Source organism: Syngnathoides biaculeatus, chromosome 23, assembly GCF_019802595.1.
Source record: "Syngnathoides biaculeatus isolate LvHL_M chromosome 23, ASM1980259v1, whole genome shotgun sequence".
NCBI classification, from domain to species: Eukaryota; Metazoa; Chordata; class Actinopteri; order Syngnathiformes; family Syngnathidae; genus Syngnathoides; species Syngnathoides biaculeatus.
Genome location: NC_084662.1, coordinates 15,321,134 through 15,334,967, shown reverse-complemented (window position 1 = coordinate 15,334,967; position 13,834 = coordinate 15,321,134). Strand labels below are relative to the sequence as shown.

The 13,834-nt window shown below is 44.4% G+C and overlaps 1 protein-coding gene across 1 annotated transcript; it reads left to right on the top strand.

Annotated features, from left to right (window-relative positions):
• Positions 1-228: 228 nt before the first annotated feature.
• Positions 229-5,023, top strand: slc30a1a (solute carrier family 30 member 1a). The gene is made up of 2 exons (XM_061812346.1): positions 229-1,219; positions 4,106-5,023. Exons 1-2 carry the CDS (start codon positions 670-672, stop codon positions 4,969-4,971), a joined length of 1,416 nt encoding a protein of 471 aa, XP_061668330.1. The 5' UTR covers positions 229-669; the 3' UTR covers positions 4,972-5,023.
• The last annotated feature ends 8,811 nt before the right edge of the window (positions 5,024-13,834 follow it).

Here is a 13,834-nt window from a genome sequence, read left to right as displayed (position 1 = left end):
AATCATAAGCCCCATTTTCTAGTGAGAAATCTTTATCCGGCTTTTATTCGTAGATCACATTTCCCATAAGGAAAACTAATGCGGCCAGGTTTGCTCCAGTCATCATACATTTTTATATTTTGCTTTTTTAAAAATTTGTATTTATATATTGCCCTAAGGGGGAATTCGCTTATTACGAAAATGAACATATCAATCATCGCGAGACTACGCTCGTGTGGCGTGCGTAGCAACCAGTGTTGCCCGGTTACGCCATCCCGCCCGTTTACGAGTGTAGCGACAAGCAACCAATCAGCGCGGACCTTTTGTCCCGTCGTCTAATCGGAACCCGTATTGGGCGTGGCGTGTTCCTCGTCGTTCTGGGTTCCGTGTGGAAAGTTTACCGGCTCGGGTGCAAAGTTTCAGCCCCGTCTGCAAACTGCAACTGGGGCGAGCGGACGTCGGATATGTGGCTGTCCTCCGACTGAGCAATTCTCGGATGAATTTTCTCCCAGTCGACGTGCCGTTGCCATTACGGGACGACCGTAGTGTGTGTGGGGGGGGAGGGCACGCATTGTCTTCTCTCGGGGAGCCAGTGTGCTTGGAGTTCTTCCTAGCTAGCTCGCTAGCTAGGGGGAGCTAGTTTTCTTCTTCTTCTTCTTCCTCCTACCTTTTAGAAGCTCGACAGCAAAAATGGCTTGCGAACCCAATCGGGTCCGGCTCCTATGCATGCTCTCGCTGACTTTTGTCTTCTTCATCGTTGAGGTGGTGGTGAGCCGGATCACCGCATCCCTCTCGATGCTCTCGGACTCCTTTCACATGCTGTCGGACGTCATCGCCCTGGTCGTGGCTCTGGTGGCGGTGCGCTTCGCCGAGAAGACCCAAGCGACCGACAAGAACACGTTCGGCTGGATCCGGGCCGAGGTGATGGGGGCGCTGGTGAACGCCGTGTTCCTCACGGCGCTGTGCTGCACCATCGTGCTGGAGGCCATCGAGCGCTTCACCGAGGCCCACGAGATCGAGCGGCCGCAGGTGCTCGCCGCCGTGGGCTTCGCGGGGCTGCTGGTCAACCTGCTCGGGCTCTGCCTGTTCCACGGCCACGCCGGCGGGGGGCACGGGCACTCGCACGGAGGGAAGAAGGGCAAAAGTGGCAAGGCTCACCGGGCTGGCAACGGAACGCCCGGGGAGACCAACAATCTGGTGGGCAACCACAGCGGCAGCGGGGAAGCCTCGCAAACTACCGGTATGGAACATTTTTTTTTTTCCCACCTTTCTTTTCAAATTGAATATAGGTGGAGTAAGTGGTTAGAGCGTTGGCCTCACAGTTCAGAGGATCAGGGTTCAAATCCCGGCCCCGCCCGTGTCTGCCTGGGTTTTCTCCAGTTTCATCCCACACCCCCCAAAAACACGCATTAATCGAACAGTCTAAATTGCCCCTCGGTGTGATTGTGAACGCGACTGTTGTCTGTCTCCATGTGCCCTGCGACTGGAGGGGGGGCAACCAGTTCAGGGTGTACCCTGCCACCTGCCCGAAGGCAGCTGGGATTGGCTCCAGCACTCCCGCCACCCACGTGAGGATAAGCCGTTGAGAAGATGGATGGATGGAAAAGATAGTATTTTATTGAATTAAAGTAAATTGAGAAGTTAATTAATGCTGTGAAAGACTACAAAATAAATAACTACATTGTAATGAACTAATTTTAAAGCTTACTAGTAATAATTTAATGCCATACAGAACATTTAAGTTTATGACGAGAAATATTATAAAAACCAAACAATGTGTTGCATTATTGCGAGGTTGATATGTCTGAAATCTGATTTTTCTCCTTGACAAAGCTCTAACTCATTTGATCTGATTTGTTCAATCGAGAGTCCTGTAATATTTCTCAATAATTGAGACATGATTTTTCAAAATATATGAAAAATCTGGGTCAATTACACCTTTTCAAACATATGTATTATCATGTGTATGACTTTTTTTGTGGGTCAAATGTTCCTCCTCCCTATGTGGCAGCCTGTTCCACGCCATTTTCATAGTCAGCAGTTCACATTGCATAATAGTACAATCTATTTCCCGCTAGCCTCTGAAGAAGCAAGCAGTCACCTGACAATTTTCCGTCTTATGGCTGTGTGTCGTTCTCACTTCTTTGGGCCTCGAAGGGTTAAAGGCGTTCTGAAGGCCCGGGGTTTCTCCCCCACGCTCACTGCTTGGCCTTGGCATTTTCAATAAATGGAGACTGTGTGTAGCCCCGGATCGTACATCAGTGTAATGGCGGCGTCAATGACCAAAACCACACCATTGGCCGCTGACGAACGGGCGACCCGCCATTTTCTTGCCTTCGTGCACAGACCCTAATCAATGATTGGATATTGCCCAATGTGGTCTGACTGTTATATATAAATTCCTCTTTAAAAGGTTAAAGGTTGTGGGATTATTTCAACACACCAGATACGATCACTAATGTCAATTGGTTAATGTCAATTGATTGTTGGAAAACGTGACGTTTTCCAGCAAACTCATTTTCTTTAACTCATGGTTCGAAATTCAGATTGGCATTATAATCGGTTCTTACTCATTCCATTGATTATATGGAAATGACTGAGCTAAAATTAGCATTGGAGCGAAACCCTCCTTTTATGTCGAGGGTTCAAGTGACCCATTTTGGGGGGGGATTTTCATTATGAAACTTGTTTAACTTCGCTTTATAGTGTGATGCGAAGCTAGTCATTCGAGCGCCCAAGGCAAACGCGGTCATGGGGCCCTCCGCAATCCGTGTTAGGACTGACAAATTTATTTTAACCTTAACATACCGTTGTTTGACATCTTAAGTTACTCCTTACATAATCATTCTTTCCCCTCTCCAGTGGATAATATTCGTCACCTGATAGTTTGAATATTATCATTGACTAACAAACGTCAAATGAAGAAAATTGGCCGATTTACTGAGCGAGATAAAGTCCTTAGTCATTGAAAGTACATTCAAATGATCATTTTGTTCTATTAACCCTACCTCTAGTCGCAAGTTAAATATATATATATATTTTTTTTTCGTTACGTATTTTCTGTACAAATAAAAAACAATTTGTCTTCCCCCCCCCCCCCCCCCATTATTGCTTGGTTAAAGGTACTCTGAACTTTTGTTAGTAAAAAAAAGGTTTACAAAGCTGGGGGCCGAGTCGCTGCAGGTATGGCAATGCACTCCCAGCCTAGCATACTCTACTAGGCTAAAGCATACATTTTAAGCAAAAAAATAAGTATTTCTTAAATGATTTAATTATATAAAGTATTTAAACTATACGGTGGCACGGTAGATCAGCTGGTAAAGCCTTGGCCTCACAGTTCATAGGTCTCAGGTTCAATCCCAGACCCGCCTATATGGAGTTTGTGTGTTTTCCCCGTTCCTGCGTGGGTTTTCTCCGGGCACTCTGGTTTCCTCCCACATTCCAAAAACATGCAACATTAATTGGACACTCTACATTGCCTGTAGGTGTGATTGTGAGTGCGACTGTTGTCTGTCTCCATGTGCCCTGCGATTGGCTGGCGACCAATTCAGGGTGTACCCCACCTCCTGCCCGTTGACAGCTGGGATAGGCTCCAGCACTCCCCGCGACCCTCGTGAGGATAAGCGGTGAAGAAAATGGATGGATTTAAACTATATACCTGTATTACTACAATCCAGTTTATTGTCAGGAAAAGCTAAAAAAGAATTGATTAAAAAACATTTTTTTTTTTAGACTTGGAACGCATTATTTCATTTTCCATTCATTGTAATGGGAAAACGTGCTTCGGTTTTGGAACGTTTTGGTTTTCAACTGGCCTCTGGAACGGATTGTGTTTGAGAACCGAGCCATCGCTGTATTTCAGGGAAAAAAAGGTCCTTTTGTTCACAATTATACGTCGTTGTGGTAGTTGAAATTTTATCTATCAAGTATTGTTCTTGTACTGGTGTCAGTCTGAAAAGTAAATTAATATCAAACATCCCTGAGCATATTTGTTTCCACTTATGGACTGTTTTTAACTTATTCCTTTGGATATATTCAATGTGATTGTTGCGTACGTGGGCCTCGGAGGAAAATGTTTCCACGCCCCCGATCGAACTTTCACTGAGGTCTCCGCTTTCCTTGGCAGACGCCAGTCCGAAAGAGAGCGCCGAGGTGCAGATCAACGGCGACGCCCAGTACGAGGAGCTGGAGCACGAGTCGTCCTCGCAGCTCAACATGCGCGGCGTCTTCCTGCACGTGCTGGGCGACGCCCTGGGCTCCGTCATCGTGGTGATCAACGCCCTCATCTTCATCTTCGTGTGGAAGCCCTGCAACAAAGACGAAATCTGCATCAACCCTTGCATCGAAAGCCACGCCACTGACCACTATCACAGGAACCACACGCTGCTGGACCTCCTGGAGGGCCCCACGGTGCCCAGCACCAAGGTGGCGGGGCCCTGCTGGGTGCTCTACTTGGACCCCACGCTCTGCCTCATCATGGTGTGCATCCTGCTGTACACCACGTACCCGCTGCTCAAGGAGTCGGCCCTCATCCTGCTGCAGACGGTCCCCAAGCAGATCAACATCCACCGCCTGAACGAGCGCCTGCTGAACCTGGACGGGGTCCTGGCCATCCACGAGCTGCACGTGTGGCAACTGGCGGGCAGCCGCATCATTGCCACCGCGCACATCAAGTGCCACGACCCCACGTCTTACATGGAGGTGGCCAAGCGCATCAAAGACTTCTTCCACAACGAGGGCATCCACGCCACCACCATCCAGCCCGAGTTCGTCACGTTCAGCTCCGATTCCCAGGACTCCCTGTGCGAGCTCTCCTGCCGGACTCAGTGCGCCCCCAAGCTGTGCTGCGGCGCCGGCGACAAGCCCAACCCGGCGGGCGACAAGAAGGCGGGCGTCGACCTCAGGGCCGTCGGCGAGAGTCCGGAGCCGGCCGCCGTGCCCCTGGTGCAGCAGCAGGTGGTGGTCATGTCGGAAGTGGAGTCGTCTCTGTGAGATACCGGACGGGAAGGTGGAATAACTGCTGTCGGTCAGTATTGGAGGGGGGGGGGGGGGGGGGGGGGGGGGGGGAACCGGCGCCGAGCAAGCATCCGTTCAGCCTCAGTCTTTTTTTTCAAGAGCCTCCTCAATCTGCATATCATTTTGGAAAAATGAAAAAGCGGCAGATGTTTTTTTTTTTTTTTTTTTGGGGAAAAGTTGACTTTTACAGTTTTACATTTTCAACCCTAGTTGAAAAATAAAAAAATTGAAAATAAGTAAATGGGACTGAGCTTGATGGTAATATGAATTGAAAAGTTTGGTAACATGCACCTGTAAAAAAAAAAAAAATAGTTTATGAGAATCCACCGTTGGTAAAGAGCAATCAAATGATGCTGTCAAAATTTATTTAACCAACAAAATGAAAACCCATCAAGACCGAAGTCTCTTTATTTTTTCCACCAGTGATGTGGCCAGTTATGTGTACGTCCGTGGCCAAATGCTTCGAGAATGACACAAAAATTAATTTTCACAAAAAATGTACTGCCCCATTTTCAATGATGGAAATTCAAATGTACTCCGGATGAATTGAAATGAATTGCAAAAGTCCCTATTGGTCCTGAAAATGAACTTCACCCCCTGCACCCGCAAATATTGATTCTTTGCATAAATGTCATTTGTCAATAAAAGCCTTTGACAGATGAAATTCTTGTAATTATACTTCAGTATATCAGAGTAACGTCTACCAAAAAGTATGAAAAACACTTGGGCTGCAAACTGTGAAAAACAATACTTGTCATTGTCAAAACGTTTGGCCACAAATGTATTTTTGAGCAGTGTTTCCCAACCGTTATGAAACCAAGGCACATGTTTTACTTTAGAAAGATGTCGCGACGCTTGGGAAACGTTTGAAATTGAAATGAAATGCTTCCCGTGGCGCACTGGTTAGGGCTCGCTGGTTTACACTGAAGTCATTTTCATTGCGGGCCATAAAGCTATATCCATAATATAAATGTAAGCTAATATTATTTTGTCATCTGTGTATGTAATAGATAGTGGTCATAGGGAGGATTGATTGTGGCGGCCATAAACTGGCATATCTTTTACTCATGCTCCTTACCAAACAAATGGTTGTGGGCCATTTTTGAATTTTATATTTTTAAACTTTACCCCAAAATTTATATCTGGAAACTCGCTGAAGTTTGTATGTTGGTCACAAATTTGAGTTCATCCATCCATCCATCCATCAAATATCTAAGCCGCTTATCCTCACAAGGGTCGCAGGAGTGCTGGAGGCAATCCCAGGTGTCTTGAGGCAGGAGGCGGGTTACACCCTGAACTGGTCGCCAGCCAATTGGAGGGCACACGGAGACAAGACAACAGTCGCACTCACAATCACACCTAGGGGCAATTTAGAGTGTCCAATTAATGTTGCATGTTTTTGGAATGTGGGAGGAAACCGGAATGCCCGGAGGAAACCCCGCATAGGCGGGGCCGGGATTTCAACCTCCATCTTCGGAACTGTGAGGCAGTCGCACAAACGTGCCGCCAAATTTGCGTCGCTTTTTCATTTTTCGATTACTAATTGTAAACGGAAAGAACAACTAATACACAGATTCTTATCGTCTGTGGCATGCCGGGGGGTCCCCGACTTTACAACCTTTGTCTCTGGTGTTGCTGTGCGAAAGCTTCTCTCTTTAGGACCTCAAAATGTCCTCGTTCGCAGCCAGTGGACTATTTGTGTTTTCTCTTTCTCTCTTCACCTAAAAATAGAGTATTGTATTTCCTAATTAAGTATTTAAGTTATTAGAAAAAAAACCCAATCTATTTCTCTTTAGATGCTGCTTTTCTTCTCATTTTTGGCCTAACGTCTATGCCGCTAGTTAGATTTAAAAAAAAAAAAAAAAAAAATTCTTCTTGGGCCTTTTTGGATAAGAAGCTGGATAAACACCTCTTAGCCTGCCTTGTGCTCACTGGCAATAGCACCGAGTGCAGTTGATGTAAACTTTGCGCGTTCATTCAAGATTTAATGCATCGCGTTGCCAAGAAACCGGCTCGCAATGTCGCCAGTTGGCTCCGGATGATGGCCAACGTTTTTTTTTTTTTTTTTTTGGGGTGGGGGTACTTCAGTTATCCAAACTGAGACCCGGTGCTCTGTTTAAGGAGCTCAAAGGTATGCCGTGCTGGAACTCTACGTGATGAACCAGATTATCCATGTTTTCAGTATATTTTTGATTGCTACATGTCGAACAAGTTGTCAGCCGTACATTCTCAGAAAACCAACAAGATCCAGATTTCATGATATACACTCTTAATTCTGTGCAATTGGGCAATTTGTTGAAAGGGGTGTGTTGAAAAAAAAAAAAAATAGCAGTCTGCCGTTGATTTTACAGATTCAAAACAATTTTGCACAAACTTTTTTTGTTGTACCAATCCGTTGAATCACAAAACTAATCCAGTGGTACCTCGGTTTTCGAACGTCTCGTTTTTTGAACAAATCAGATGTCAAACGACAATTTCGAGATTTTTTTTTTTTTTTGCTTCGGTTTTTGAATGAAAATCGGTACTTGAAAGCCCCTAACAAAACCCGGAAATAACAGAACGCACGCGGCCAGACCAGCTGACCCACCCACGACGCCCTTTGTTATTGTTCGAACGAACCCCCCAAAATAAACAGAAATTAACATAACTCACGTGACGGTTGATTCGGTTTTCGAACAAATCAGTTCTCGAACGGCCTTCTGGAACGGATTGCGGTCGAGAACTGATGCATCACTTTATTTAGTTGTATGACCGCAGTTTTGTGGAGTCAACCAACTTGTGGCACCTCCCAGCTGTTGCTCCACTCCCGAGATTCCCTCACGACATTCCACAATTTGTTCACATTTCTTGGTTTTGCTTCAGAAACAGCATTTTTGATGTCACCCCAGTAGTTCTCGATTGGATTAAGGTCTGGGGATTGGGTTGGCCACTCCGTGACATCAACTTTGTTGGTTTGAAACCAAGACCTTACATGTTTACTAGTGTGTTGGGGGTCATTGTCTTGTTGAAAGACCCATTTGAAGGGCGTGCCGTCTTCAGCGTGAGGCAACATGACCTCTTCGAGTATTTGACATACGCAAACAGATCCATGATCCCTGCTATGCCATAAATAGGTCTAACGCCATAGTAGGAGAAACACGCCTATACCATGACGCTTGCACCACCATCCGTCACTGTGGCTTAAATTCAGACTTTGGGAGTCGTCTCACAAACTGTTTGCGGCCGCCTGGACCCCCAAAAAATAATATTTTACTCACATCTGTCCACAAAATGTTCCTCCATTCCTCTTTAGGCCAGTTGATTTGTTCTTTGGCAAATTGTAGCCTCTTCTGCGCATAAAACTATCATTTTTGATGCCTCAATTTTAGTCTTGTCCTCTCTAATCAAAGTTCTGAACGTGTAGAACGACGCATTTTGCTCAGCTTTCAAGGAGAAATTCATGTTCAACAGGTGCTGGCTTCATCCTTAAGCCCGGGGCCACCTGAGTCACCCGTTTTTCACCAAATCGATGACCTCGCTGATTGAAAGCCACACCCCTTTCAAGAAATCGGCCAATTGCACAGCCTTAAGAATGTGTACACCACGAATGCTAGTTTTGTTGGTTTTCTAAGCGTCTACTGCACCTACTAGTAACTTGTTCATGTAGCAATAAAAAAGTATACTGAAAACGTAGATTAATGTAGTTAGTCACATTTTACTGCAATTGTTTTGAGCACCGTTGTACAAACCCCTGTAGAGAGTTTGGCTTTCCAGTGCTGTGGATGGCTGAGCACCGAAGTCCTTATAGTGGCCTTGAAATTGAATATATGGGGGGGGGGTAATCATCTCCTTTTTGTCACTTAAGGTGCAATTAAAAATTCTCCTGATTTTAATGTATATGCAATGTAAACAAATATGAGCTGGGAAATGTATTTTGCTGTGGTCCTTCATTTTTTTCAAATGTTCAGTCACTTCTACACTGTGTCACTGAGCACATTTTTTGTGGCTTTATGTGAGAATTTTTTTTTTTTTTGTTCGTTTTTTAAATTTGGGATATGACATGTCAGCTGATGTTTCTACGGTTGCTGTCTGCTTTGTCATTGTAAGACAAAAAAAAAATATATATATGGCTGTTTTGGTACAGTTGATGACCTCAAAATGTGTCTCTTGCTCTTTTGTATCTTCGAATGTGACCAATGTGTACGGCTCAAATGGAAGAAAAAAAATATATATACCATAATTCCCGGCCTACAGAGCGCACCTGGCATTGAAACACATATATCACAGATATCTACAAAGAAAGACGGTACACAGAGTAACGCTAGCGCTGCCGCGTGTGCTAATGCTAATGCTAGCAGCGCCGCCTTGCTAACAGTGCCAGTTAAAAAAAAATGAATGAAAAATGAGAGTCAGCGGAAAATAATGACACACCTGCCACCATTTAAAGTGCCTCTGATTAATCACAAATAAAGGTCAGCTCTTCTAGTCAACAATTCCCGAATTATTATTATGACTTTTTTTTGGAATCAGACGTCTCGAGGTTTGAACAACTGATAATTCCCTCCACCTTGATTAAAGCCCCGCTGACATGAAAAGCATGATTTTTAGTACGTTTTTAATTTCAATTTTTTTTTTTAAAATGGAATAGACCCATCTGTTTTTTCACCACACAACATGATTTTGATGAGGGATTTGTTTTGACTAGAAGCAGGAAGTGATGTCAGCAGGAGCGCACTCAGGCGGCCTCGTGTGTTTATACTTGTTTTACCTGCTGGAAGGTAGCTCGTTGTTCCTTCGTGTTAGCCAAAATGCCGGCTCATCTTGCCGGATATTGTTCGAACGCTCGGGAGGATGGATTTACCCTTTCCAAGAGACACGGTTCGTCGTGAAAAATGGATTGCACGGGTGCAAAGGATGAGAGCTTCGTGGGTTCCAAATGACAGGTAGGTGTGTATAGAACTACTAAAATAATAATAATAGACAGGGGGAGGAGGGACATAATCCTCTCAGAATGTAACAAAAGATCCGCATACATAAGTCAGGGGTGCTAAACGTGTCATTGTGTGGACGGCTCATATAGACTGTTGGGGAGTCTGTTGTTAGTTAGAAGTGATCCACATATCATCTAAATGGCTCAAAACAATAGGGTAATATTGTTATATTTATTTGTAATATTTACAATGTATATGGGGATCTCAGTGGGGCTTTAAGGACCCAACTTAAAACATGATGATGAGCACAGATCGGTTTTTGGCCGCAAAGTTCAGCCTTGGTTTATACTACTATCAGGCCCATCATTTAGAGATGTCAAAAAGGAGGTTCAAAGCTCAAATTCAGTCTTATGAGTGTAGTTATAGCTAAACAGCAATTTCCGTCCCTGGCAACTTTAGCCGCTGCAGCTAAACATATGTTATATCTTTGTTGTGCCCAAGGCCACATAAACAGTTTGTCTTCTATTTTTAAGTTGATTAGGACAATACATTTGACAGCCATGATAGGCTGCCACGCCTCGACAATGTTTATTCAGCAGTTTCGTGGCAGAGGAGTTGCTTTTACTTTCATAATAATTCAGCGAATGGGCCGGTTGTCTGCGAGGCCCGGTCGTGACTGAGCTTTTCATTTCATCACGGTGTGCAAATTCTTTAGGGTTTATGAATGGCATCAAACTGACCAATCGTATAACTTATGATCCCTGAACTGTACGACTAGGCACAGTGAAGTGTGTCGAATGAGCAGAAGAGAATTGTCACTCCTGTTGCACAAAACATAAATACATTTATCCATTTTCTGTAGCACAAACCCGATGTACAAAAAAAAAAAAAAAAGAACGCAGACCAATGTTTCCATTTTTTGGTTTTGTGCGCATTGCTGTCCATCTCGCGACGCCTCCCCGTGCGGCCGCAGATGACGCGCATGCCAGAAAGTGCCGTGATTACAGCTCGGCTGCTGACCATACGATGGGTCGAACAAAGGTTCTTACATAAGAGGCGGGCGCAGGGGGGAGGGCACTGCAAAAGCAACATGCGCGCGGGGGCTTTACCCGGCATTCCTGCGCCCCGGCGGGGTGCGCTTGTTTCACAAATATCCGCATATAGCACCCGTGCGGCTTTGTGCGCATCAGGTGTTCTTTGCGCCTCGCCCGCGGGCTGCTGTGGACGTGAGCGACATCAAAAGCCGAGTCAGCGTGGCGTCCGTGTTTTCACTGAGCCGCTTCCACTTCAGAGCTGAGTGTCGGCGGCAGGAATGAAAGATGATTGTTTGTTTTTGCCGAAAGCCGCATGAGCGGCCTCGCCCCCCCCCCCCCTTTTTTTTATGGCGAATACAATGAGTTTCACTTCAGCTCAGGAATCGCTTTTAGGACCATAGAACAAAAAATAGTGTTACGCCTCCCTCTATTCCACAGGTGTCCAACTCAAGGCCCGGAGGCCGGATCCGGCCCGACGGATGAATTTTTGTGGCCCGAGGAGTGAAATGATGTTTGTCAACTTTCTGTGATTTTTGTTGAAATCTGAACCAAAATTTCAAATTGTCTCATCATAAATGATAAGGTTGGGATATTGCAAGGATTTTTGTGTTGAAATAGTTGAAAAAAAACCATTACCCTTGATTTCTGATTCCAAAACTAGTTCATAAATTTTGTGTGTAAATATGATGGGGTGGTGAAAGATTTCATAACGGCCCTCTGGGGGAAACCGTGAGTACAAAAACATTTTTTGTCACCCCTGCTCTATTCAAACACATTTGAGCATTGTCAAAACATTCTTAAACTAATCAAAACACTTTAAAATATTCCTGAATATGATTTCCGACTCTCATTAGCACAGTTCATCAAATAAGAGAACGCTTTATGGCGGCAAGGTTATTTTTAGGCCATGTCTGCAATACACGGTTGAAGTTTACTTTAAAACTGACTCAGAAAATCGAACATCGGCATTGTAACCATCACAATACAATTTATTTGAAATTCAATCTAAAATAATAAATAAATTCTATATTATATTTATATTTTCAAGACTTTTGTAAGACTATATAATGGTGTACCGATACAAAAGTTGAACCATGATTTTTTTTTAATGCTTTCAAAAGGGTCAATTTGACCTGCAATGTAAAAGAATCCATCCATCCATCCATTTTCTTTGCCGCTTATCCTCATGAGTGTCACAGGGCGTGCCGGGGCCTATCCCAGCTATCTACGGGCAGAAGGCGGCGTCCACCCGAACTGGTTGCCATCCAATCGCAGGGCACATAGCGACAAACAGCCACACTCGCAATCACACCTATGGACAATTTAGAGTGTCCAATTAATGTTGCATGTTTTTTTTGGGGATGTGGGAGGAAACCGGAGTGCCCGGAGAAAACCCAAGCAGGCACGGGGGAGAACATGCAAACTCCACACACGCGGGTCCAGGATTGAACCGGGGTCCTCAAAACTGTGAGGCCAACGCTTTACCAGCTGATCCACCGTGCCGCCCCATCTCCTACATTGTTATTTATTATTATTTAATCTAAGTCCTCACTGAAGCTATCGCTACCGATATAGATTTTTATAAGAGATGATTATTTAGACTGTGAGATTGTGGACCAACACAACCCGCTCCTCTCCCACACTCGCTCAGATCTTTTTTTTTTTTTTTTAAATATTAATCTGACCACGTGGTAGGTCGGTGGTCTCCACCAAAGAGCTGCCAGTCAAGGGGGAGCCAAAGCCTGCTGGAATGTTAACTCCTCTGACCTAGATGACTTATCATTATGGTCTTATATATATTATTTTTTGTGAAGGTGTGTGTGGGGGGGGGGGCGGACATCCCCAAAAACTTTCAAAGGAAATAAAGAGGTAAGAAAAATTTCCTTTTTTAAAAAAAAATTCACTTAATTAATCAAGCAACTTATGGCTGTTGGGATTCGAAATTGGCCTCAGAGGGCCATCTAGCCGGCCCGTCCTAACGTCAGCTCCCCCCCCCCCCCCTTTTTTTTTTGTCCGCTGATCAAATTACAAGCTTTGCCTGTGGAACTTTGACCCCTTGCGCAGAAAATGCTAATTTTTAAAACCCGATGAGTAAGATAAGATACACAGGAAAAGGCTGAAGATGTGTCACAGCACGTATAGATACAAATATATTGTATTTATGTAACCCGTTGAAGTCGTGAACGAAGAAAGTGTGGGTTAATGTATCACTTCTTACTCTCAGACTTTGATCAAAGGGGTGAGTGGGTCCAAGCGGCAATAATTAATAGCCCATTACTCATCAAATACGTTGTTAAGGGCGAGAGGTGGCAAGAAAGGATGACAAAGCTTCAGTTTGCGCCGTTGTTGGCATGCAATCTGCATACAGTCGAGATATGAAAAAGGGTCTTAAAATGCACAGAAGCTGTTATGAGTCGGGTGAGCAGCACCAGAAGACAGTTAAATATTGTCAATGTTGATCACTTTTAAAAGTGGTACACATCTGCGCCCTCCTGATGAGGATTGTGAGGCTAAAACATTTACAGGACTAAGAAAAAAAAAAATATTTACCCCCATTTTCCAGTTCAGATTTTTAATTTTTTTTTGCAAAATGTCTACTGTTATCTGGCCCTGTGTGGAAAACTAATCAAAAGTGTTAAATTCTGGATTAGCTGTGGCTAATCACATCTTTTTGGTTTATTTTACCGACCACACCCGAGTCTGATTACATCCAGACTGATTTAATCAACAACTCCCTTAAATAGAACCTCTCTGCCAACTATTGTCATCCAAAGTGTGAGAAATCTATTAATTGACATCCGTCAGTATGGAAAAGGTTACAAAGCCATTTCTAAAGTGTTAGGACTCCAGCAAACCACAGTGAGAGCCATTATCTGTGACTGGTGAAAACGTGGA